Source organism: Enhydra lutris, unplaced genomic scaffold (genome assembly GCF_002288905.1).
Source record: "Enhydra lutris kenyoni isolate GAN:26980312 unplaced genomic scaffold, ASM228890v2 scaffoldscaffold14, whole genome shotgun sequence".
Lineage (NCBI taxonomy): Eukaryota > Metazoa > Chordata > Mammalia > Carnivora > Mustelidae > Enhydra > Enhydra lutris.
Window position 1 is genome coordinate 23,172,990 of NW_019154098.1, and position 23,735 is coordinate 23,196,724.

The 23,735-nt window shown below is 36.8% G+C and overlaps 1 protein-coding gene across 1 annotated transcript in view; it reads left to right on the top strand.

Annotated features, from left to right (window-relative positions):
• Positions 1-23,735, top strand: part of LOC111146644 (eukaryotic translation initiation factor 3 subunit H) — a 103,297-nt gene that overhangs the window by 65,511 nt on the left and 14,051 nt on the right. Inside the window, exon 3 of the mRNA XM_022502279.1 lies at positions 22,808-22,975. Within this exon, the coding sequence (XP_022357987.1) occupies positions 22,808-22,975 (168 nt within the window). The remainder of the gene's footprint in view (positions 1-22,807; positions 22,976-23,735) is intronic.

Genomic DNA, 23,735 nt, shown 5'->3' on the forward strand with positions numbered 1-23,735 from the left:
TCAAGTTGTTGGGCGTATTCCATTTCCCTTGTTAACTGCTCAGGCTGTCCACATACCTGACTTCAGGCCTTTCTTACCATCTCTGGCCTGAATACTGCAGTAGCCCCTGAATAGATTTCCTTGCCCACGTCTTTCCCTTTTTAGTCCATCTTCCACTCCAAAATGATGTCTTAAAACAGAAGTCTGACTGTCATTCCCCTCTCTTTTCCCTTAAAACCCTTCTCTGGCACCTCTTGCCTACACAGTAAAAGGCCAATTCTCCCTGGTCTGTGGCCCTTTGAGATTTGGCTCTGGCCTGTGTTTCTGCCCTATTTCTTGTTCTTTCTCCTGTGCCCATGATGGAGTATGAAATTGTTTATAGATTTCCCTAAAAATTTTGTCTTTCACATTTCTCTGCCTTTGCATAGTGGTTTTCTCAGGCCAGAATACTGCTCTCACTTTTTCTGCCTGGCAAGCTCTTCCCATCCTTCAGAAACTAGCATAGGTTTTGAAACTCTGTGAAGTCTTTTCTATTGCTCCTGTTCCCATAGTCCCCTGTGCGTTAATTCTGCACCCTGTGTATCTATTGAATTTATCACAGGGTATTGTTAATATGACTTTCTTACCTACTGTGAACTGCTTGAAGGCAAGAACTGTGTCTGGCTGTCAGCTTTTCCCATGAAACCTAGAAATAGAGATGAGTTCTCAGGAAATGCTGTGGAAGTCATCTGGAATTGGAGTTGGAATTCACTTTGTAATGATTTTGATTATCTTTTCACATTCTCCTGCTTTTAATGTAAAATGGGTGATTTGAGCCCATTTGGTCACTCATTTTTTATTTTCCAGGATACGTAGACTGTGTTAGTTTTTCTGGTTAGTAGGTAGTCAGGATACGCAGTGAACCATCACATGTAAACAAAATTCACTCCACAGGGCTTATCATTGACTTCGAACTTGGTGTAAAATCAATTCCTGATGTCATGCTAAATATCTTATATTTTAAGTAATTTGTTTTTAATCCAGAATATGGAACCCAAAATAAGTTTCGTAAATAACATTTGTAATCTATCCCCAAAGGCTTTTGTGATTAGTTCTTTAGTCCAGTAGTTAAGCAGCAGAAATGGGAAGTTAAGTATTCATTCTCTTCATTGATAACTTCCCGTGTTTCGTAGTAGGATTAGTCTGTAATTGTGTTCTCTTTTCTACTGTCAGTAAAGTTTATTGTATTAAAATGTTGGGCAAAACGCAGTGTCTCTTTCATGAGTACTAATGGAAGGAGCTGATAGTGTGAGGTGATGGAAACATTTTATTTCTAAACACTTTTCAGTTTGCAGTTGATTTCTGTTACTCTAGGGGACTGATCCTTCACAGCTGTTAGAAAATCTAAGTGGGTTCCTCTCCTGCTGTGCAGATCTTTCCTTGTTTGGGAACCTTTGATGGCACAGTAGGGGCTTTTAAAAGTGTTACAAATGTAAGGCAATTTATATTGCAGTAAGCGTAGAATTTTGTTGTTGCTGTTTATGGCAGAAAATTGAAAGTTAAAAGTAAGTGGAGGAGAGAGGCTGCTGAGCATGGTGTGCTTATGAAAGCAGCCTTTTTTTGAGTTAATAATGCCATCTCTTCTGGTTATCTGGACTTGTTGGTTTTCCTTTCCTGTTTCTTCTACTCCAGATTCTCTTACTGGTGAATTGAAAATAAAAGCAGAATAGATTGATGACTCACAGACAAGAAATAGCATACATCCTGTCTTGATTAATGCCTAGGTTAATGTACTTGGGGAGGGTTGTAATCAGCAGTCACGTGGTAGATGGAGTCTATTAAATAGGTATGTGTTTTGAGCTGAAGTGTGTACTTATTACAGAAATATTTCTCCGAGTGCTCTGTGAGGAGGCCTAGTTTGTTAGCACATTGCTGAGAAAAAGAAAGTACTCTGTGGCTGAAGAAGGTTCTTCTTTAATACCTTTTTATTCTCATTATGGAGATTACAGCTTAGCATGGAGATTACAGCTATCATATTTGAATACTAACCTTAGCAGCAGATGTGATCCTGAAGCACGTTATACATTTCACCAGATGTTCCGTTTCTCTTAAGGGCAAACTTCTGCTTGGTTTCTTGTATCAAACAATCAAAGAAATCAGAATTTGAAGTTTATTTTAGACAAACTATAGTTTATAAATAAGAGAGACGAAAGGCACAGCCTTTTATAACCTGAAAGACTGGGTGATTTGCATAATATCAAATAAGTTGTGCTGCAGCTACATTTTATAAATATTTTTCTAGTCCATATTGCATTTGCAATCTGTATGAAAAGTTTGGAAAACACATATATTTCAAGAAGTATCTCTTATGAAATAAGGAGTAAAGTAGTATTCTTTGTTGATTGTGCTGCATATACTTATGATTTGTGTATTCCTTCCAAAAGAGCATTTGAAGTAGATATGAGTTCTTGCTAATTTGACAATTTAAAACAATTTATAATTGGACAAATTGTGGATATTCTTAATCATAACATGTGCAGGATGTTGATTTATAAACACTGTAAAATGCTGTGTTGTTTTCATGCTATGCATACTTCCTGTAGTGTATGCTTACAGTTCAAAAGAATTATTTTCTTATCTATTTCCTTCAATCTTTGAATTTTAGCACTAGTCATAATTTTGAGTCTGGAGATTTCATGATATTCTAAATTTCTGTGTTTTTCCTTCCCATCAATAATGGTCTAGCAGTTTTATGTAACATTAAGGAGTGTGTTTCGTAAAAATCGTAGTAGTATCTAAGGAGAAACACATCGTCTTGTTTCTTTGGAATAGTAGAATAGCCACAAAGTAATTTTAAAATGTGTATTAATTGAGAAAAGGGAAAAATCACACTGACTTTTCTTTTGGAAACTTTATTTGTGTACATTCTGTATCTTCACTTTAGGGGAGATTGAGCAAGAATAGTTTTTTTTAAAGTAGATGTATTATTTCAGAAGATAACACTTTCTGTTCTTTCTACTTTGAATTGAATATTTTGGAAAAAAACCCTCCTGTCTGCAAGACTTCCATCTGGTGAGAACTTGATCCTTTCCGCCTAGTTTCATCTTGGCTCTCGCCAGTGGTTTTAGCATAATAGCTTCTCTTTGAGATTAAAACAGAACAAAGACAGGCTCTTTTTATTAATAATCAAATGAAATTTACAGATTTGTGATTAGTTCTTTTTCCAGATAGGGAATTACTTAAAAAAATATTTTCAATTTATTTATTTTTAAGGATTTTATTTATTTATTAGAGAGGGAGAGAGAGGAAGCGTGGGTGAGCACAAGCAGGGGCAAGGGCAGAAGGAAAAGGAGAAGCAGACTCCTCACTGAGCAGGGAGTCCGATGCAGGGCTTCATCGCAGGACCCTGGGATCATGACCTGAGCCAAAGGCAGATGTTCAACTGGCTAAGCCACCCAGGTGCCCCTCCAGATGGGGAATTATTAGAGACAGGTCATATTTTATTTCTTTAAACTCTGTATTTTAAAATTGTACTACTGTAATGGACAATGCTTACACTTTCCTTGTCTGTAAAATGGGAATAATAACAGTACCCATGTCATAGAACTATTGGAAGGCTTATCACAAATACATGAGAGGTGTATGAGCTACCAATCAGTGGAGGCTATTATTAGTCATCTTGTGGCTTTTAAAAAATAAAGATAGCTATAATTAAAAACAATTCAACATATGTAACCTGCATGGTTGTATAAATCACTCAGTGGTGGTACGACCTTAGCATTTATAAAACAGCAACTTCATTATAGCTAGAGGTTGTGTTTTTTGCTTTTGCCCAGTTTTTTTTTTTTTGTTTTTTATTTTAGTCTTTTCTGTGAATATTTTGATATCAACTCTTTTTTATTAAAAAACTTCATGACCTTCTCAGGATCCTGGGATCGAGCCCCGCATTCGCATTGGGCTCTCTGCTCAGCAGGGAGCCTGCTTCCTCCTCTCTCTCTGCCTGCCTCTCTGCCTACTTGTGATCTCTCTCTGTCAAATAAATAAATAAAATCTTAAAAAAAAAAAAAAAAAAAAAAAAGAAAAAAAAACTTCATGACCTAACATTTTTAGATATGTTATTCATCCCTATGCATACACAATGTTGCCAAATTGAGAAAGTTGAATAGAAATTGTTATGGGCTGACAAATTTTGTTTGTTGTTTGTGTCCTTCAAATTTTATATGTTGAAGCCCTAACCTCCAATGTGATGGTACTTGGAGATAGGGCCATTGGAAGGTAACTAGAGTTAGTTGTAATGCTGAAGCTTGGGCCATAGTCTGTTATGATTTGGTCCTTACAAGAAGAAACACTGGAGGACCTGTGCATTCATTCTCTATGTCATGCCATGTCATGTCATGGACACAGGGAGAAGTAGGGCAAGCCAGGAAGAGGGCTCTTACCAGGAACTGAAGGAGCCAGCACTTTGATCTTGGACTTCCCAGCCTCCAGAACTGTGAGAAAATAAAGTTCTATTACTTAAAGCCACCCAGTCTATGGTATTTTGTTATGGCTGCCCAAGCAGAGTAATATATAAACAAGTGAAGCTCAAAATTGGAGGTAACAGTCAGGTATGAAGTAGGCTAATCTCTCATACTAAGGAGATATATATAGGGCACTGGGACGATGAAAAGGCGTTCTGTTTACTGTGTAGTGTATGGCTTTACCTGCTTTTATTTCTGATAGGAGAGTAGATATCGAAATTATTTGTTTTATGATGCCATCTGTAAAATGTTATTGTTTAGTAGATGGTAGGTACTGTGAGATGTTTTGACCTTAAATATTCATGCAAGTTTAGTTAATTTCTCTGGACAGGCATTTAATGTACTACTAGTCATAATTCAGTGCCAGATGATTATCATCAGAGCAGAGGTCTCTTTGGAAAAGTTCATGCATCACAACTATAGCAAACAACATACCACAGCATTTCATTTTTTATAGATTCTCTTGATTAGGTTGTTGAATAGAAGTAACAGACAATTAGAAGGTAAGACTTTTATTCCCAAGACATCACATATTTCCTGCTCGAGTGGTTTCATTCCACTTGGCATATCTCTAGTAAAATTCCGTTTTAATTTTGTAGGGAAGGTAAATGTATTAGTTACAGACCAAACACTTAGAGTATTTTTTACCATTTACTTGATGTGAATAATTTAGCCAGAGACGTGCCTTCTGCTTTCTTCAGTTGTGACGTGTGAAGTGTCTTGTGAGGGCATTGGAACTGTGCTGGCTCTGAAGACAGGAATATCTTTTTAAAGAATTTTTTAAATCTGGTTTTGAGAAGTTCTTGGAGAAAGTGTCTGTAACATTGCCTAATCTGTATAAAAGTAAAACAGGAGAGAGATGCTTAGAAAGAAGGACATGGTGGCAGTGAAATCAAAGTAGATATTTGGTAATTATTTTTTTTTTAAATTTTATTTATTTATTTGACAGACAGAGATCACAAGTAGACAGAGAGGCAGGCAGAGAGAGAGAGGGAAGCAGGCTCCCTGCTGAGCAGAGAGCCCGATGTGGGACTCGATCCCAGGACCCTGAGATCATGACCTGAGCCGAAGGCAGCGGCTTAAACCACCGAGCCACCCAGGCACCCCTGCTAATTATTGTTAGTAACTTTTTACTGCCTCAGATGAGGCGCTGTTCACTTAAATTATGCTTTTGACCTCTCTGTTTCAGCCTGATTGCTGAACTTCCTTTCCCCAGTGAAATGCTTGAAGAAGCACTCTTCTCGTCTTTCCGGTACTTTCTTACTCAACAACCTTCAGTTGATTTTAATTTTGCATTTTGCTGAGAGCTTAGTGTGGCTTGATCCCTTCCATGTAATGGACAGTTCTGTAGTAAATGGACCCTACTTTATGCTCTTTGATATGAATATAGCCTTTGACATTATGAATTTCTGTCTCCTAGACCCTCTGCTGCAATTCCATAGGAACATCTGGTTTACCTCTTGAAATGCTTCTGTTACTGAATTCCTAAATTTCTTGCATCTCTTTTTGCTTTTTCTCTCCCTATCTTATCTGTATCTTTAAACTTAACTATCACTTTTGTGAGCATGTGAATTTTGTTATGAATTGAAGAACAGAATGTACTCTGTTTGAACTTGTAGCTCTTGCTATGTCTTTTTTAAATGTTTTTGAATTATAAAAAGCTAATAGAATAATAGAGAATTTGGAAAACAGGAAAAGTTATTCATCTTATATCTTTAATAGTGATTGTTAATAATTTGGTGTATTTCCTTCAACTTAGAATGCTTTTTTAAAATTTAAAATACCTAAAAGTTTTAATTTTAGTGTTTTCACTTTTTGTATCTGCCTCACATTATAGTTCATATTGTGTTATTAAATGATCTTCGCCATCATGTTAAAGCTGTATTGTAAACACTTGAAGGCATGAATGTAACATAGTTAAATCTTCTTGTTGCTAGACGTATTAGCTAGTGTCTAATTTCTGATGACCATTTTTAATTAATGTAACTCTTTTTCTTACAGAATTTGAATTATAATCTTGCTGCTGATTTTTAGCAGAAGAATCAGTTGTAGGACATAAACATTTTCATGGTCTATTGAAAAGAAGGTGGGCTAGCTTTGAGTCCTGGTGGTTACTTCTTTTATGAGCAGGTTACTCATATGACAAATAGAAAACTAACACCTACCTTAATGTGAAATATGGGAAGTATCAGATTTATTGATTGAAATATAATAGGTGCTCAGTAAGTAATTAGGAATTACTGTGGCACAATTATTATTACTATGACTTCCTCAAAGTAGGTTCTATTGACTTCTTGAGTCGTTTTCCCCTTGCCCCCAAAGTTTGGTCATTTATGAAACTTTGTCAAGTAGTGGCATATGCCATCAAAACATTGTGTATTTAAAAATAAACTACAGTGACTTCTTTCTTTTTTGTAAATCTATAAAGTTTTTTCCAGGAAAAATGTAAAATAATATTTTCCAAAGAATTATTTCCAAAAATACTGAATTGTATAGCTAAAAATGTTCAAGTCCAGACTATCAGAGCATCCTTTATAGCAGCACTTTTTTTTAAAGCACAAACAAGCAGAAGTCACACTATTGCAGTGAACCTTGTAAAACAGCTGTAGAGTTAATGACAAATACTGTGTTTGGGGAGATCTCAGAGTAGCTGTGTTGTTTCTTTTACAAAATGACTGTTAAATAATATTGCTTAATATCAGCTGCATACAGTATGTAAAAGCACTTACCGTTAAATGTGTGCATGTTACTAGATATTCCTTCAGCTTCGCAATCGACGTGCAGAGAAGCATTCCTTCTTTAGCATATATGTTATTCTTATATAACAGAGAAGTGCTATGTGATTTTCTTGTTCAACCATGGAAAATCCATGGTTGAAGAGGAGAGAGTTTTAATTAAACAATTATTTTGTGAGCTATGATATAGACTAGAAAAAATGTGTTAGGATCAGTACTGATAGAGTACGATTGTGTTTTTAGCAGGAAAAGGGCATTGCTACCACAGTGCTCACCCACACATCTTTGTTTACAGGGAAGAGCTTCATTGGCTCTAGAATTTTCCTTTCATTTCCTCCTTTCTTTTACCTGAACATCTATGAAAGTGGGTGCACGTTTTGATCCATGGTGTCTTACAATTAAAATTGCCAGCCTTCTTTCCTTCTTTTTCTACACTCACTGGAATTTTAGATTTCATGAAATAATGTTAATTCCTTTCTAATCTTAATTTGGTATGGAGGAAAATAGTGAAAATAATGAAATTAAAATTTCAGCCTCTGAGTGTTTGTCTTGAGAATATGCTGAATGAAAAATCTGACCCTGCTTTTTCAATACTGCCTCTGAGGAGAAGGATGTCTGCAATGAATCTTTGACTTTAGAGAAGAAATTACACTTTTATGCCTTCTTTCGGACACAGTCAGTGCCAATAAAAGCTGTTTCCATTCCTCCAAATAATTCGCTAAAAGTAGCGTGTTTTAGCTAAACATGTAATATTCTAAGTAGCTTTATAGTATTACTTGTGAATAAAAAAAAATCACAATTTTTAACATTGAAATTGTGATACTAGGATGAATGAAGTCTTCCCACTTTACTGAGCCTTGATAATTTCAATTTATTTGAGGAAGAAGTTGATGAGATTGCTGTGCATATTTTCAAAACTACATCTAAATATGTCAGTAGGACATGAATAGTTCTAGAGCTTATAAAATCAAGGGTTAAAATCTAGTTTCCAGAATTTCCCTAATTGAAATACTAAGTCTTATGTATGATGTATTCTTGGACAGAGATTTATGTATATAAACATATATATGTAGGATCATCTGATAGTAACAAAATGCTTGTTGCATTTTTTTTTATAACCTGTCAGTCTGCTTAAGGAACTTCTAATTTAGCACACTTAGAATGAGAAAAGCAGCCTCTTGGCTGCTGTCTATAACCCACATCTTCTATCTCTAGGTTGTGTGTTTGAACTCTGGGCCTCATGCACAGCTTCTCTATCACAAACACACACAAATAATTAAGTTAATTAGGATAACAGTTTTTTAAGATTGAAATTGGTGGTTTTCATGAGGTCATATGTCCATTAAGTGGAATTCAGATGATGATAAGTTTGAGATACACTGTTCCAGTCCTTATTTGTCTGAAATAAAGTAAGTGTTCAGAAGAAAATCTGATGACTCTTTGGAACCTCCATCTTCTTCAGGTTTAGCCCAAAGCCCTTTGTTCTGTGTGGGGAACCCACATATACTCGTTAGTCTAGAACTCCTGTCACTTCTTAGGCTGTGATCCTTGTTACTGGCCCCGTTCTTCTGACCACACTTGTCCTTAGGGTTTCTAGACCATATTTTTTAGTGAAACAGACTGTTTTTCATTTATCTCTGTGGAATATTAGCATCTAAAAGCACTATAGAGATAATTGATTCCAACTTCAAAGCTTAGCAAAGAAACCAATGAAATTTTACTTACAGAGGATATTTATCTGATCCTTGCGTTACAACTCTTTGTCATCATTACCATGTGATAAGCATTAAACCAAATCATTTTTTCATTTGAGATAAAGTCTAGATGGATTTAAAACTCTATCTTTAAGGGCAGTTTGGTTATTTGGAGGCTTTCCCCTGCTTTATTTTATTGTATTGACTGGCAAAGCCAAAATAGCAATCCAGGCCTCTTCTCAGCCTGCGACTGTTCTCCTGCACTGCATTATTTGGCCGGGTGAGAAGCCAGGTCTTTGACTCCCAAACTGGATTTCCTGATTGTTATTAACAGAGATAGTTTGTTCATTTTAAATGTGTAGAGAACGATATGGGATTGCCCATTTATTTTCTTTAGGGAATATTTAGGCATTTGTGTAGAGCCAGGAATGCTGGCTGTCACTTTGTGTGTTGTATCTGCTCTTCTTACCAGAATGTCAGCTGCGGGAACCTTTTCTGTCTTCCTCGCCCAGTGCTGGACAGCACCTAAAACCCTGTGGCACATTATGACTCAATATGTGCTTGTATGAATATATAAAGGGATGAATACATGAATTTGCTGTTAAAGATTTTTCTTCCCCAGAATATGAGGAGGACGCATCTGTAAGCCATTTGTAATGCCTTTATCTAACTGACTATTGTAATCTTTTCTGCAAGGAAAAAAAAAATATCTATCTATCCATCCATCCATCTATCCTTGGGAGATAAAGGAGAGTTGTTGTTATTAAGTAGTTGTTAAGGTGATACTACCTTGTTTGAAAATGCTTTGAAACATTGTAAATACTCTGATTAAACTCAGCATTTTAAGGAGACACTGTTTGGTTTGCTTTTGGCACAATTTCAAAAGCCTTGGCATTCAGCTGTTGGCTCTCAGTATCTGTGGACATTTGTGTGAGGGACAAAATTTTTTATTTTTTTTATTTTTTGGTGGGATGGGAGAAATAATCTATCTGAAATAAATTCAGGGAAAGTAAAACAAAGAAAGCCCTTCTTGGGTAGTTATTTATGCTTCCCTAGATATTTATTTATTTATAGTTATGCAGTTTATTTCTATCAGTGTAGCCCATAGAGGTTAATTCTATTTCAAACATCTGGCAGGATCTTGCCTGCCAATTGCGGAAGAGAATTATTTGGTCTGTTTTGTAGCCTTCCAGCATCTTTCTGTAGTAATTTTCTTGCCTTTCAATGATTTTTTACTTCTCCCTACACACTGTATTTCATCTTCTTCCCTAATCCAAGAGGCCACCCCTAGAAAAACATCTTTAGGAGCTTCAGATTACTTAGTGACAGCTGATAAGACACGTTTCAGTAATGGCATGGAGAGATCTCTGTGTAAAAACTCTAGAAGATAACAGGAGTACTGAGTTGCTCGAGGATGGTGTTAGTGTGTGCCTGGAGAGCTGTATACCTCCAGGGTATATTTGTAACATAACAGAATACGATTTGTGCTAAACGTGTTCTAATAATGTAGTATGTTTGGTAGAGACCAACCTTTCCCCAAAATGTTTCTTCTTCTCAAATAGGGAAGGCTTATCTCTCTGTTATGATCACAACTCCGTCCCTGCCTTTAGAACAGTCTTACTAGCTTATAAGCCCTAGTCACTGTCACGTGTGGATAAGGGCATGTGTTTTTTCTTGTCCATTTTGGGAATTATTAATCTTGCTAACAAAGTAGTTTAGGAGAAGCCTCCATCTGGCTTTCTCCATGATGGACTTCCTGGTCTTGGTAGGACAAAGGTAAGAGTGACATTGTTGGGTATCTTGCTGAAAGCTAGGGTTTTCTCTGGTCCTTTGGCCTGTCATTCTAACTGTTCTGGATAGTATTATTTTTAGTGATCTCAGTGCTATCTGTCTGTACTGTTTGGCTCCCCTCTGAAGTGAATTGATTATTGCTTCACACCTACCCTCTCCTCTCACCACGTACATACAGAGGAATGGGAATTCCTAAGTGGGACCATATTTGGCTAGTTTTCCACTATACCTCGGTACTTGTTACTCATCTTTTGGGTCTTGAGTCCCTTTGAGAATTTGATGAAAGTTTTAGATCTTCTCTCTACAAAAGTGCATATGCATGTGGTTTTGGGAAAATGAGTGTGTAACAGGAAAGACAACATGGCCTCCTTAAAAATAAGCCACAGGTTTACTAACCTCAGATTTATTGTGGTTGCCATAAGAATTTCTGCTTGATCATTTTCTCAGCATAGAGCTCTGTATTCCTTATCCTATGAAAATAAATTTGGATGAAGTAGAGCATAGAGAGAAATAGGTGGGGGACAAAAAAGGGGTAAATCGAAAGTGTGGTTATAAGTACTTCTTTTTCTCTGATTTAAGTAATGCATAGGAAATTGTTTGCCCTTCCTAATGTTTTCTTTAACTCTGGTCATTTGCCATTCTTGCCAGCTTTCCCTTTAATTTGTAGTTAAGGATATTCTTAAAAGAGTATGTCCCTTAGACCTTCTTCTTATGGCATATTTAATACTGATTTTCTAGTCCAGATTGTCCTGACGTTTGAAGGTAAAGGAAATCACATTTGGGAAGTTGAGGCTGCTGGAGTGGATCATCTCCCCTAGCAGTAGAGGGATACTGTACAGCTGTTTACTGTATCTGGTTGAATTTACTGTTTTACTTGGGGTGGCAGTATTTCTAGTAGCTTTTACCTAGTCCCCATGTAAGCTGGCATTAATGCTCACTCCTCCGTCCCATCCCCACCTCATTCTCAGTGTTTTTAAAGTCACCTGTTGGGAGGGGCAGAGAGCTTATTTTCCTTCTTCGGAAGAGTTATAAATGGAATCAGGAGATAGAAACTTATATAGTACAATGCAATTATATTGTTATATGCACGGTAATAATAGAACACCCAAGATTACCTTTTCTTGAAATCTAATTTCTGTAGCTTGTCTCATTCTTTATTGAATCTGTTCTTTATTGTACAGAATATAATTAGCTTATCGTTTTAGTATCTGAGAAGTATTTATTTTGCTTTGTAATCCTTTTTCATGGTAGATTGTTTTTGTATATTCATATTCGTACTTATAAATTTGGTTTCATGAAATGGATGTTACAGATTCATAGATTTTATTTTTGTAGTCACACATACAATCTCTAATCCCCTTCTCTGTTTTCCTGATTCCCCCCTACTCCTGATACGGAGATGAGCAAAGGAGGGCTTATACAATACTTGGAGACCAAGTTAATCAAGTCCAGTTTTCCAAAAACTTTTCCTTTGCTCGAGATAAATGCCATGACTTCTCGATTCTCCATAGCACTTCTGAATAATAGATGATGGTGAAGATGTATTGAATTCTTCTTGAGGTTATTTAGTACATCACACCCTTGCTGTGAATGATTTCTTCTAATCTTCTTTTAACTACTTTCTGAAGTAGGTACTGTTTTTTCCTCTTAATTTACAACAGAGGAGACCTGGACCAAAATAATTTTGTTGTAGGTTACACAACTAATGTGTGTTAACGATGGTATCTTGGCTTGGGATGCCATAACAAGCAGAGTAGGCTGGGTGGTTTAAACAACAGGAATTTATTTCTCACAGTTTTGGAGACTGAAAGACCAAGATAGGGTGCCAACAGGGTTGGCACTATTCACTGTGACTTCACATGGCCCCAGTCCTGCCTGTGGATGTATATGGGGAGAGAGGGAGGGAGGGGAGGAAGGAATCAAACTCTGTGGTGTCTCTTCTTAGTGGTGTCTAAAGGGCACTGATCCCATTGTGAGGGCCCCACCTTCATGGCCTCAACTGAACCCGATTACTTTCTAAAGACCCTGTCTCTAAATACCGTCAACTTGGGGTGTTAGGGCTTTAACATAAGAACTTGGTATGGGTCATATTCAGTTTGTAGCAGGTGGTATTTAGACCAGGTTGGCTACTTCAGATTCTGAATAGTCTGGTACCCTGTTCTGTTCCCTGCTCCCACAGTTTAGGAGTGTGTAGTACCCAGGTCATTTGATGACCATGGTAAATGTAGGCAAGTTAGCCAGCAGTAGAAAGTTCTGTTGATAATGTATTCACATACACCTTTCATGTCATATATATTGCACACTTTTGTCAAAAAACATAGAAAATAAGGGCAAGAATAAGTAAAAACAAAAGCCATATATGGTATCACTCCCTGGAGAACTACTGCCATTACCATTTTAGCACGTTTCTTTCTAGTCTTTCTCCTTTCAAGGAGGGAGCAACCTAGGTTGGTTACATACTGGCATTTATATGGTTTATAGTTTTACATTCTTTGTTTCCTAGTATCATCTCATGAACATATTCCCATGCCATTTGTACATTTTTTAGAAACATTCTAAGTGCCTTGGAGAAAACGAATTTGAGACCAGTTCAGAAGGTAAGTGGCTATATGAGCTGAGTGTGGTCAAGTTTGATGACTCAGAATACCCTTAGTGGGGGGCAAAACACAGAAGTAATAGGGTTTGTGGGTGGGACAGATAAAGTCAGTATGTATGTTTGTAATCTGTAGTATCTCTCAGACTTTCCCCTGAAAATGCTCAGTAAGCACAAAGCCATGTGGACTGGAGATAAATTTTCTAAATTGCTATTATCATATGGTTGGAAGTGGAAATCACCATTTTCCAGCTGCAGAAATTAAAGCTCAGAGAGATAAATGCATTAACTGCCACCAGCTTGTTGGGCAGCCATATTGAAGAGGGTACATTTTAGAAAATGGTGTCACTATAATTTTATGAGGCTCCCAGCACAGGTGGTGCTCAGTAAATGGTTTCAGTACAAACAGTTTGTTTGTACTTTACAAACAGTACGTTTGTACTTTACAAACAGTACCCTCCCCCAAAGTGATCATTTGTTCTCTATATTGAATATTGCCTGTTCACTGCTAAAGCATCTCTTTCTACTGGAGTTTGAACTGATAGGGGTTGAAACTCCCCCCCCCCCCAAGATTTATTTATTAGAGAGAGAGGGAGAGTGCCCATGCGAGGTGGAGGGGCAGAGGGAGAGAGAGAGAAACTCTAAGCAGACTGTGCTGAACACAGAGCCCAACGAAGAGCTTGATCCCAAGACCCTGAGATCATGATCTGAATGGAAACCAAGAGTCGGACACCCAATAAATTGTGCCACCCAGGCGCCCCTGGAGATGAAACTCCTTTTTTTTTTTTTTTAAATTTTATTTATTTGTCTCAGAGAGAGAGAGAGAGAGAGAGAGAGAGAGAGAGAGAAAGCGCACAGGCAGACAGAGTGGCAGGCAGAGGCAGAGGGAGAAGCAGGCTCCCCACAGAACAAGGAGCCCGATGTGGGACTCGATCCCAGGACGCTGGGATCATGACCTGAGCCGAAGGCAGCTGCTTACCCAACTGAGCCACCCAGGCGTCCCAGAGATGAAACTCTTAATTCATTTTGGCAGCCATATATTATTTTTTCTTCTTCTTCCTCCTCCCTCTCCCCTCTTCTTCTTCTTTTTTTTCCTTCGAATTCTTTCTTTCTTTCTTTCTTTTTTTTTTTTTAAAGATTTTATTTATTTATTTGACAGACAGAGATCACAAGCAGGCAGAGAGGCAGGCAGAGAGAGAGAGGAAGGGAAGCAGGCTTCCTGCTGAGCAGAGAGCCGGCTGAGCAGAGAGCCCGATGCGGGTCCCGATCCCAGGACCCTGAGATCACGACCCGAGCTGAAGGCAGAGGCTTTAACCCACTGAGCCACCCAGGCGCCCCTCTTCGAATTCTTTCTTGTTTCATAACTTGTATAGACCATTTTGTGTGTTACAACAAGTACTCATGAGGCCATTCTTTCCTTGTTTTACATTAAAAACTTAGATTTATAGGAAAGGTAAATCAAGTGTGATTATTCTATTACAGAAATGTCTTCTGTTTCTCAAAAAATTGCATACTAGTTTTGCTTTGAAACCCCACATGAAAATTTTATATTAGGGTTAAGTACTGGGGGAAGTCTTACTGACTTTGAGATCTGATGTTTTTCAAACCCTTTGGATAATGTAAATGACCAAGGTTCCCTTAATGCTCTGATTGCCAGAATGCCTAGAGCCAAATTTGTGTATTTTAATAAAAATATCTGTGGTTTACTTTGTTTTGTTCAGGTCTCTGCCTCACCTGCAATTTCTGCTTTATGTAGTCTGATTTATACTTTACCTAGTCTTGATTTCTGATCATTTTTTGTGTTTTAAAGCAAGCTAATTCATGTCCTTTGTGGACATAGTAACATGGAGATACATATATATATTTATAAAATTATACACACACACACACACACATGTATGTAATTTACTAGTAATTGTGACCTTTCTACTACATTAACAACAATCATGTTTTTGAAATATTCTGTTTTTTTTCGTGAATACTTTCAGTACTTAAGTTTGGGCCAGTATTAATCTAGTACCTGATATATATAGCTGTAAATGTGACAGAGGTATTACTTGTCCTCAGGAAAGAGCCTGTAACCAAGTATGAAATAATGATTTTTCTAAATCCAGAGGTTCTCCTTTGATATTCTAACATATCATCCTCTTAATTGTAGCAAGAGGTAGCAGTGGTCAGTGGGCTGCTCTTCAGGAGAGAGTTCTTACGGTGATGGTTACAGAGGTCTCTAGACTTTGGTCCTGTCCAGGTAGATTCACTTTGTATAAACAGATCTCAGATGACCTATAGTTAACTTATTAGTTACTGTCTATCATCCACTTACCTGCATGAGTTTTCATGACCAAGGGCATTAATGTTACATACATTTTAAATCTCATAACCTCAAAAGAAATAGGATCTCTTGGCTATGTTTTATGATTTGGTTGAGAAGATAGCAATATGAATTTGTTATAGGATGTACATATTATTTTCTGTAAAGAGTCCATGTATTTCATAAAATACTTTTTGAGAAACATTAAAACCTCAAAAAATCTGATTTCCCCTAATTTTCAAACTCTTAATAGTTTTAAAAGATAGAGTAGTTGCCCCTCACCCCCATTTCCTTATCTTCAGCTTGGCATTCAGAAGAAATTTGTCAAAATTCATAAACACTTTAAAGAAGAAATTAAACCACTCAGGACAAATGAACTATTAAAAAATATTTCTGTAAGATTAAGGAAGGCAGTATTTTTCTTATTTCTTTTAAAATAAAACAAATTAGTTTTTAGGTAGAGTAGAATATATATCAGGCACTTAATGTGAAAAATGAACTGTTACTAAAATCCTTAAGCATTCACAGGGGTGGCCTTAATAACAGATGTATTAATTGGAAAAAAGAATGACTATATGTACAGACCGGGTAAAGAAAATATAGAAGTTTTAAGAAATGTGTACTCCATAGTTCTCTCCACCCAAAGTAGACTCTTATTTAAGTCTTTTTTCAAGTGCACATTCTGTTTGCTTAAATCTACATCTGCTACTAGCTTTGAACACTGCCTGAAACGTATGTGCAGCTTGGCAGAAATTCTGATATGAAGAGGAAAGCACAGAATAGTTGTCTTGTTAAATAATGAGGCGAAGCCTTCACAGTTCATAGCCTGTCAGTGTTCACTGGTGTCCCACGGTGCTGCTGGGAAGGAAGCTTATAATTATTTACTTAAAAGTCCTACTTAGGATAGCCCTCGAGCTAAAACAGGAGATTTTGATATATTCCACTTGCCTGTCACGTTTGTTGAAATCTTTGATTTGTTTCAGAGATGTGGGGTTTTGTTTGTTTGTTTGCTTTTAAAACCATTTGCATCTCTTGATTGAACTTAGTAGGTTTCTTTGCTGCAAAGAGCCTCTGCTAGATCTGGTCTCTGTTCCCTTGATGTGTTTGTGCAAGTCATCTGTGATCTAAACCAGTTCTTAGTTACAAAGTAGTATTGGCATAAGTTTCAAATAGTAACATAGCAGTGTTCTGGGAGTTTGATTACATATTTGTGATAACTATGCACTTCAGCATTTACAAATCTTTTAAGGTAACTTTATCACTTAAACTCTTACTGGTATTGCTAAATTATTGGTTGATTTAGTGGTCAGACATGCACAAGCTGTGTTATGTCAAAACCTAGAAATTGCATATTTCTGTTGTGTTTGTGTGTTACGCTGTATTGGCTCAGAAATAATATACACTCTACCAGTAAGAAGAGGTGAAATCCTTTAAGTGGGTAGTTGCCTAGGCTTTGGGGTCAGAGTGTCTGAAGTCAGATTGAGTCCTGCCACTTTACAAACTGTGGTAAACAGTTTTTCTAAGTGGATTTCAGTAACAGTGATTAGCTCATTGGAGTTATTGTGAGAAATAGTCAGATAACATATGTAGACCACTTCGCAGGAAGTCTGACGTAATAAGTGCTCATTAAGTGCTAGCATCTCTCCCGGTGTTTAGCTCTACCCTTTCTCTCTAAGCTATATATGTGTCTATTTTTTATATAATTTTGTCATAATTTATTTTAAAATGATTGGATTTATTCGATACAGTATTAAGTTATTAAATGAAACCATATATCTATTAAATTGTCTTTAATTTCTAAAATTAAAATTAGGTTGCTTTGTCTTTTTAAAAGTTCCCTAATACATCTCTAAAACACTTTTCCCCCTTTAATCTGACAGACATTATCTCGGGTTTTGGACTATGCTACAGCTTTAACTTTCTGCCTTCAGCTCATCTCAGCCTAGCCAACTGTGGTAATTCTTTGTTGTTGTTTTTCACTGAGAAATTCTGTTTCAGTAAGGCTCACTTAATAAAATAAAAAAGATGATTTTAAAGAGGAGGGTGAAGAATTGAAGAAGAAATAATGCTGGTTAATCATTCTAATGAACTATAAAAAGCTTCTAATTTCTTGTCCTTCTCAATGATCTTCAGGAGAACTCAGATCTTAAGCCTTTTTTGTTGTTTGCCAGTGTAACTCCAGATACAGTATTTAAATATAAAACAACGTATTATTTTCAGTGTTTTCATATTTGGAGATAAAAACAAGGGAAAACCTAACAAATTGTGGTGGATTTTTGAAAGGAATAGTTATTGGGCAGCCTGCCTCAGTTAAGACAGTTTTAGCTCTAGGCAATTTAAAATTGACTGTTTTGCAAAGAGGATATCTGGAAAAAGTGAATATGAATATACCGGTGCCAAACTTTGAACAGTTATTCAGTGTTGTAAACCAGCCTCTCCTTTGCTTGGGAGAGGCTTAACCAATGAAGACAATTGTCGAGGTTGAAGAGATTTATGAAACTTCAGCTCATTTTTATAATCCTTCCTAATTTTGTGGCACCACCTCAGCTGCATGTTAAGTATTGCTTTTGTGTTAGTAATTGGAGTTGGCTTAATAGTAACTACCAGTTTGTTCCTGATACTGATTTGCTGTGCACTGTTTCTCCTCAGTCAGTAGCGTGTTTGCTTTTTAGACTAAGAATGCTTAAAAATTAAAAAGTTATTTCCTGAACTTTTCACTGTACAGTTCTTGAGCTCAGCCCTCCTGTTGGATATGACCATGATTTAAAAAGAGTCCCCCTCCAAACAGTTTTCCTCTTGCTATTCATCCTTGGGAACTCCCCCAGGAATATTTGGTTATTAATTCAGAAATGAATATCGTTGGTTGAAATTGCTGCTTTTGGGCTTCCTTTTGTTAAATATGAGAACTGTAGAATAAAAGTAAAGTGTGCCTAACCCTGAACCAACTCTACAAAGACGCCAGAAAATGCTTGCTTCTTACTTCATTGACCTGCATTAACTCAACAGTAGGGAACTGTGGTATTTTGTATCAAGGAGCCTTATTTTTTCTTTTCCTTCTCTTTTTTTCCTTTTGTTTCTTTTGCTGTGATTCTTGTGAGTTTTGAGGTGCGAGGCACTCCCTAGACAAGGGTGATGCCTGGGCACATCTTCTGTGTCCTCCTGTTGAAACTCCAGCCCATTCAAGTGAGTCCAGCTGAGCACGAGAAGCAAATACGGCTCTACTTCCCACTCACCCAGAACCTGCGGACTGGGACAAGGCATCCTCAATCCTCGTAGCTACTTCTAGAAAGCATGAGCTTCCCTACACTCCCCTGTTACCTTAATGTTGTAGCTAAATTGGGTCTCTTGTATGTGCCTGAAGTGCCCACCCTCGGTATAACTCCTGAGAAAAACTGGCATAGCCACAAAAGCAATGGCATTCACCTGGGAGATTAGAATCTGCAGTGGTTGTTCCTTATTTCCTCGGTAAAATTTACTGGGACATCATCATTTCTTGATTTTTTTCCTTGTGTCTTCCATAGGCCAGAGGGTAAATAAGTAGGTGTTAGCTGGTGTGGCAGCTCAGATCATTTGATTGGTGGTAGCTGCCAGAATGTGGTTTTGAGACCGTTTTTTAATAGGGTAGTCTGCGGTGCATTTCTTATCCTCACTTAGATTTGCGAGGATACCTTTGCAGGGTTTGATTGTGTTTTTCTTTTTCTTTTTTTCTTTTAAAAATTTTATTTATTTGACAGAGATCACAAGTAGGCAGAGAGGCAGGTGTCAGGGGGCGGGGGTGGGGGTGGGGGAAGGGAAGCAGGCTCCCTGCTGAGCAGAGAGCCGGATGAGGGGGCTCCATGAACTGAGCCAAAGGCAGAGGCCTACCCCACTGAGCCACCCAGGTGCCCCTGGTTTTGTGTTTTTTGAAAACTTGGGTTGGAGGAGGAAGAAAGGAAACACTGTGTGGGTGAAGGGAGATAAAAGTCACACATATTTGTCACCATTAAAAGGGAAGACACAGACCGAAAAGTCTACAGAGAAAGCAATTTATTTGGTAGGCTATGAGGTTTTATTTTTCTTCCTCAGCGTATATATAATAGAAAAACATACCACTTAATTTTTGGGGTTTTTTTGTTTGTTTGTTTGTTTGGTTTTTGTTGTTGTTACTGAATTAAACTTCTCTCTTCAAACTGTGCACTTACTGGAGGCTCATGTGAATAGTCCTGGTGAGGACTGGGTCTCAGTGCACCCCAGCTTCACTCTGAAGCTCATCTTTTAACAGAGCACTTGCAGTCCTTTTATTTTTTATTTTTTAAAGATAAATTGATTTATTTTAGAGAGAGCATGAGCGGGAGGGGTAGAGGGAAAGGAAGAGAGAATCTTCAGCAGACACTGTGCTGAGTGTGGAGCCCTATATGGAACTCCCCATAGCAGCTGACGTGGGGCCTGACATGATGACATGAGCTCGATCTCAGGACCCTGAGGTCACTACCTGAAGTGAAACCAAACCATTGGATGGTCATCCGACTGCACCACCCAGGCGCCCTGTCACTTGCAGTCCTTTAAGATCCTTTCTTTCTGTGTGTGATACCTCCGAGACGACGATCTTGAAGTTGTGTTTTTTAATTTTTTAAAGTTGGGGTAATAAGTCCAAACCAAAACATCTGGACATTTCACAAAGAATAGGCCCAGACTATATTTTTTGTGTCATAGTGAAATTCCAGTGCCTTACAGATTTTTTAGAAGCAATTTATCTGCTTAGCTGTCTTGTTCCTGCCCGTTACATTTTAAATATTTATTTGCCATATTTAGGTCGTATGAAAACTCTTATAACCTTAAGAATAAATTTTTATTATAGGCTTGCAAGCTTATCTCTCTAATTCTCAGTTCTTAAGAAGTAAATACATCGGGGCAGTAGTATTTCCCATAGAGCGACAAGCTTCCTATCCCTTAGCCTCTTAGTAGCTGAGAGGAATACTTCATTTTCATTCTTATCTAAGGGGCTGTAAAGTAGATAAGGTTCTGGGTAAAGAAGGAATTTGTTTGCTACAATAATTATTTATATAATAAGTATTATATAAATTATAATTATATAACATATAATCATTAATTATAAGAAATAATTTTTGTTTGTGACAATAGATTTTATAATAGCATTTTCATAGAGTTTGTTTTACCTCTTGCATCCTGAAAATGTTATTATAAAATCTATTGTGTTCAGGCAATTTGGGGAGAGACATAGTAAGATTGCAGTCTTTTTCCCAGAGAAATGCATTTTTTTAAGTATTAATGCATGCTGGAGGCTCTACTTTAGCCTCTAGAAAAATTATTACTGATAATTAGCATATTTAATCAACACTGTGGAGTCACAGCATTTTGACTGTGATGTTCTCTCTGGTCTTTCTGGAGATGGGAAGGCTGAGCATCAGAAAAGGATCATTAACTGGACAGCAAGATTCCTCATGGGGAAAATCTTAAGTGCTAGTATGAGAACCTAGATCTCAAGATTCCAAGTCTTCTTTTTTTCTACTGTTGCAAATTGAATCTAACTTCTGCTTATATTATACCTAAATTGTACATTGGCAGATAGTTTGGAAATACTGATTTTATAAAAAAAAAATCATTCTCTAAGATCATGTTTGTACTGTCAGTTGCTTGGTAATCTCTCCCCATCTCCTTCTCCCTATTTCTTTAAAATGAATCGTACTAGCTTCTTTTTTACTTGTGATATTAGAACTTTTTGTAAGTTAAATTTGATTAAATTCCATTAGTCAAATGAGTGATTTTACTAAAAGGAAATTTTAAAGCAGAAGGAGGCCATAGCAATGGTTTTAAACTATATTTATGTGGTTGATATGTATGAATCTGTTAAGCTAGGTGGGAAGGAGGTCTGTTATGTCCTAGATAGACAAAAATTCAAGATAAAAGGTAATTGATAAAAGATTATCATATTATTTTTCTACTGCTTCTTCTTGAGGCCATCATATTGTATATAAGAAGAAAAACTAAAAAAAAAAAAAAAACCAAATTCTTGAGTATCTGAAAAGTTGGCTACCATATTTATTATGAGAAATATAACCTTCCTTGGAATAAGCAGATTTATAATATTTTCGCCTAGTAACAAATGTTTAAAAATAAGATTGTGACCATCTGAGTGAGGTTCTTTTGTACTTTATGATCCTGAATCTTGTTTGCTTTATAAAACCATAGTGCTATAACCAACCAAGGAAACGACAGGCATATAACTTTACTTTTGCTAAAACCTGATTAAGAGTTTTAAAAATGAAATGGTTAGATTCCAAGTTAAGCAAATATATTCACTCCACATAGTTGTAGATTCATTATAATAGAAATAATTTGGATATTATGTTGACTATGAATTTTCTCCTCTGTTACATATTTGCTACTCATTATTGGGCTATATTGCTTTTTAAAATCTTTTATTTATCGTAGTCTCAGTTTGCACCTATTCTAGTAATATTGCTTTAAGTTAATATACACTATAGTCATTAACTTGATGAAAGTAAAAGTCTTTGAACCTTTTCATGGTGATTAACCTATAACTCCAGTGAAAAATTAATATCTGTTACTTAACAGAAAAGAACACACAAACAAGAAAAAAGAATTCTTTTTAAAGTTTAGCATATGCAGCAGGGGGCACCAGATGAAGGCAAAAATGAATTCTTAAGTTTTAAATCAGCTACAGCTTGTATTCTGTTCATATTTAAATAATGTGGTAGTTAATTGTTTTCCTACTCATTTGCTTGGTGATTTTAACTTCTCAGTTCTAAAAACTGTGTTGACGAAGACATTGATAAGTATTCTCACTTTCTTAATTCAAATGAAATGTCTAAAAGCAACTAGTTTAGCAAGTATATAAATTTTTTCTTAAACATTTACTATTTTTAAGAGTTTAAAGAAGGGAGGGTAAACCACATTTAATAAATAATTTCTTATTTAGAACAGGGATTATTATTGTGTTTTTAGTAACTTTTCTACAGTATGTTATTTCATTAATGAATAAAGGAAAGCTTCAGTGATTTGAAATGATTTGAAAGCTTAAATTCGTTTTCAGTACATGTGAACTGAATGAATTTTAAATCTGGAAACCTCTTCCCTTTATCTAATAAATAGTTGTGTAAAAAGTTGTTTCCCAAAAGGCTCTCTTTTACTATTGTGGCATCATTAAATAGTTTTTCTTTTACCCCCTCCTCCCTATCATCTAGTTCAATATCAGATGGAAATGATGCGCAGCCTTCGCCATGTCAACATCGACCACCTCCACGTGGGCTGGTACCAGTCCACGTACTATGGCTCGTTCGTCACCCGAGCACTCCTGGATTCTCAATTCAGTTACCAGCATGCCATTGAAGAATCTGTCGTTCTCATTTACGGTTAGTAGGAGTTTCCTTTATTATTCTTTTCTCCTTTAATGTTATTACTACTATTTTTGCTTTCTGTCTTTTTGCCTCTAAGAGCGGCCTGGCAGGCCTTTTCAAGTAAATACCAACCCTGTTTCTGCAGCAGCCTCTGCAGCAGCTACGTCTAGACAGGGTTTCCTTCTTTCTGTTTATTTTTCTTGCTATCAGAGCCCTGATGTGTACATTTTGGAATGCTGGAGTAGCTGCTTCATTTTTATTCCTCCATCTCCCCTCCCTCATTTGAAGGGGCTGGTGGAACTAGACCAGATGTCTAACAAACCCCAATTGCTAGAGTGTCTGGCTCTGTACGTGACTGACCAATCATAACACAGTGTGCCAAGTTTTTTTTATACCTCTGACAGCAGCGTACAAAACCTGGACTGTTTCTTAGCACAAAGATTTTTTTCTTTTCGGCCTGTTTAATGGTGTTTCCTCAAGCTCTCCAGACCAGATGTTCTGTGCTGTATCAGAACTGTAGGCAATTTAACAGCTTTATAGCCTTCCCCCTCCCCAAACACTCACAGTTTGCCATATCTGGCAGACTTGCATATAGTTTCCAGCTGAGAAGTAAATGTAACGTCCTGAATATCTGTCAGAAAAAATACTAATGAATACGATCAATCTTACGAGCTCCCCCCAAATTGTTTCAGTATGTTAACAATTGGATTACAGTAAAGAACAAGTTGTTAAAGTGTACTTACATTGGCTGGAAACATTGCATCATCAGACCTTG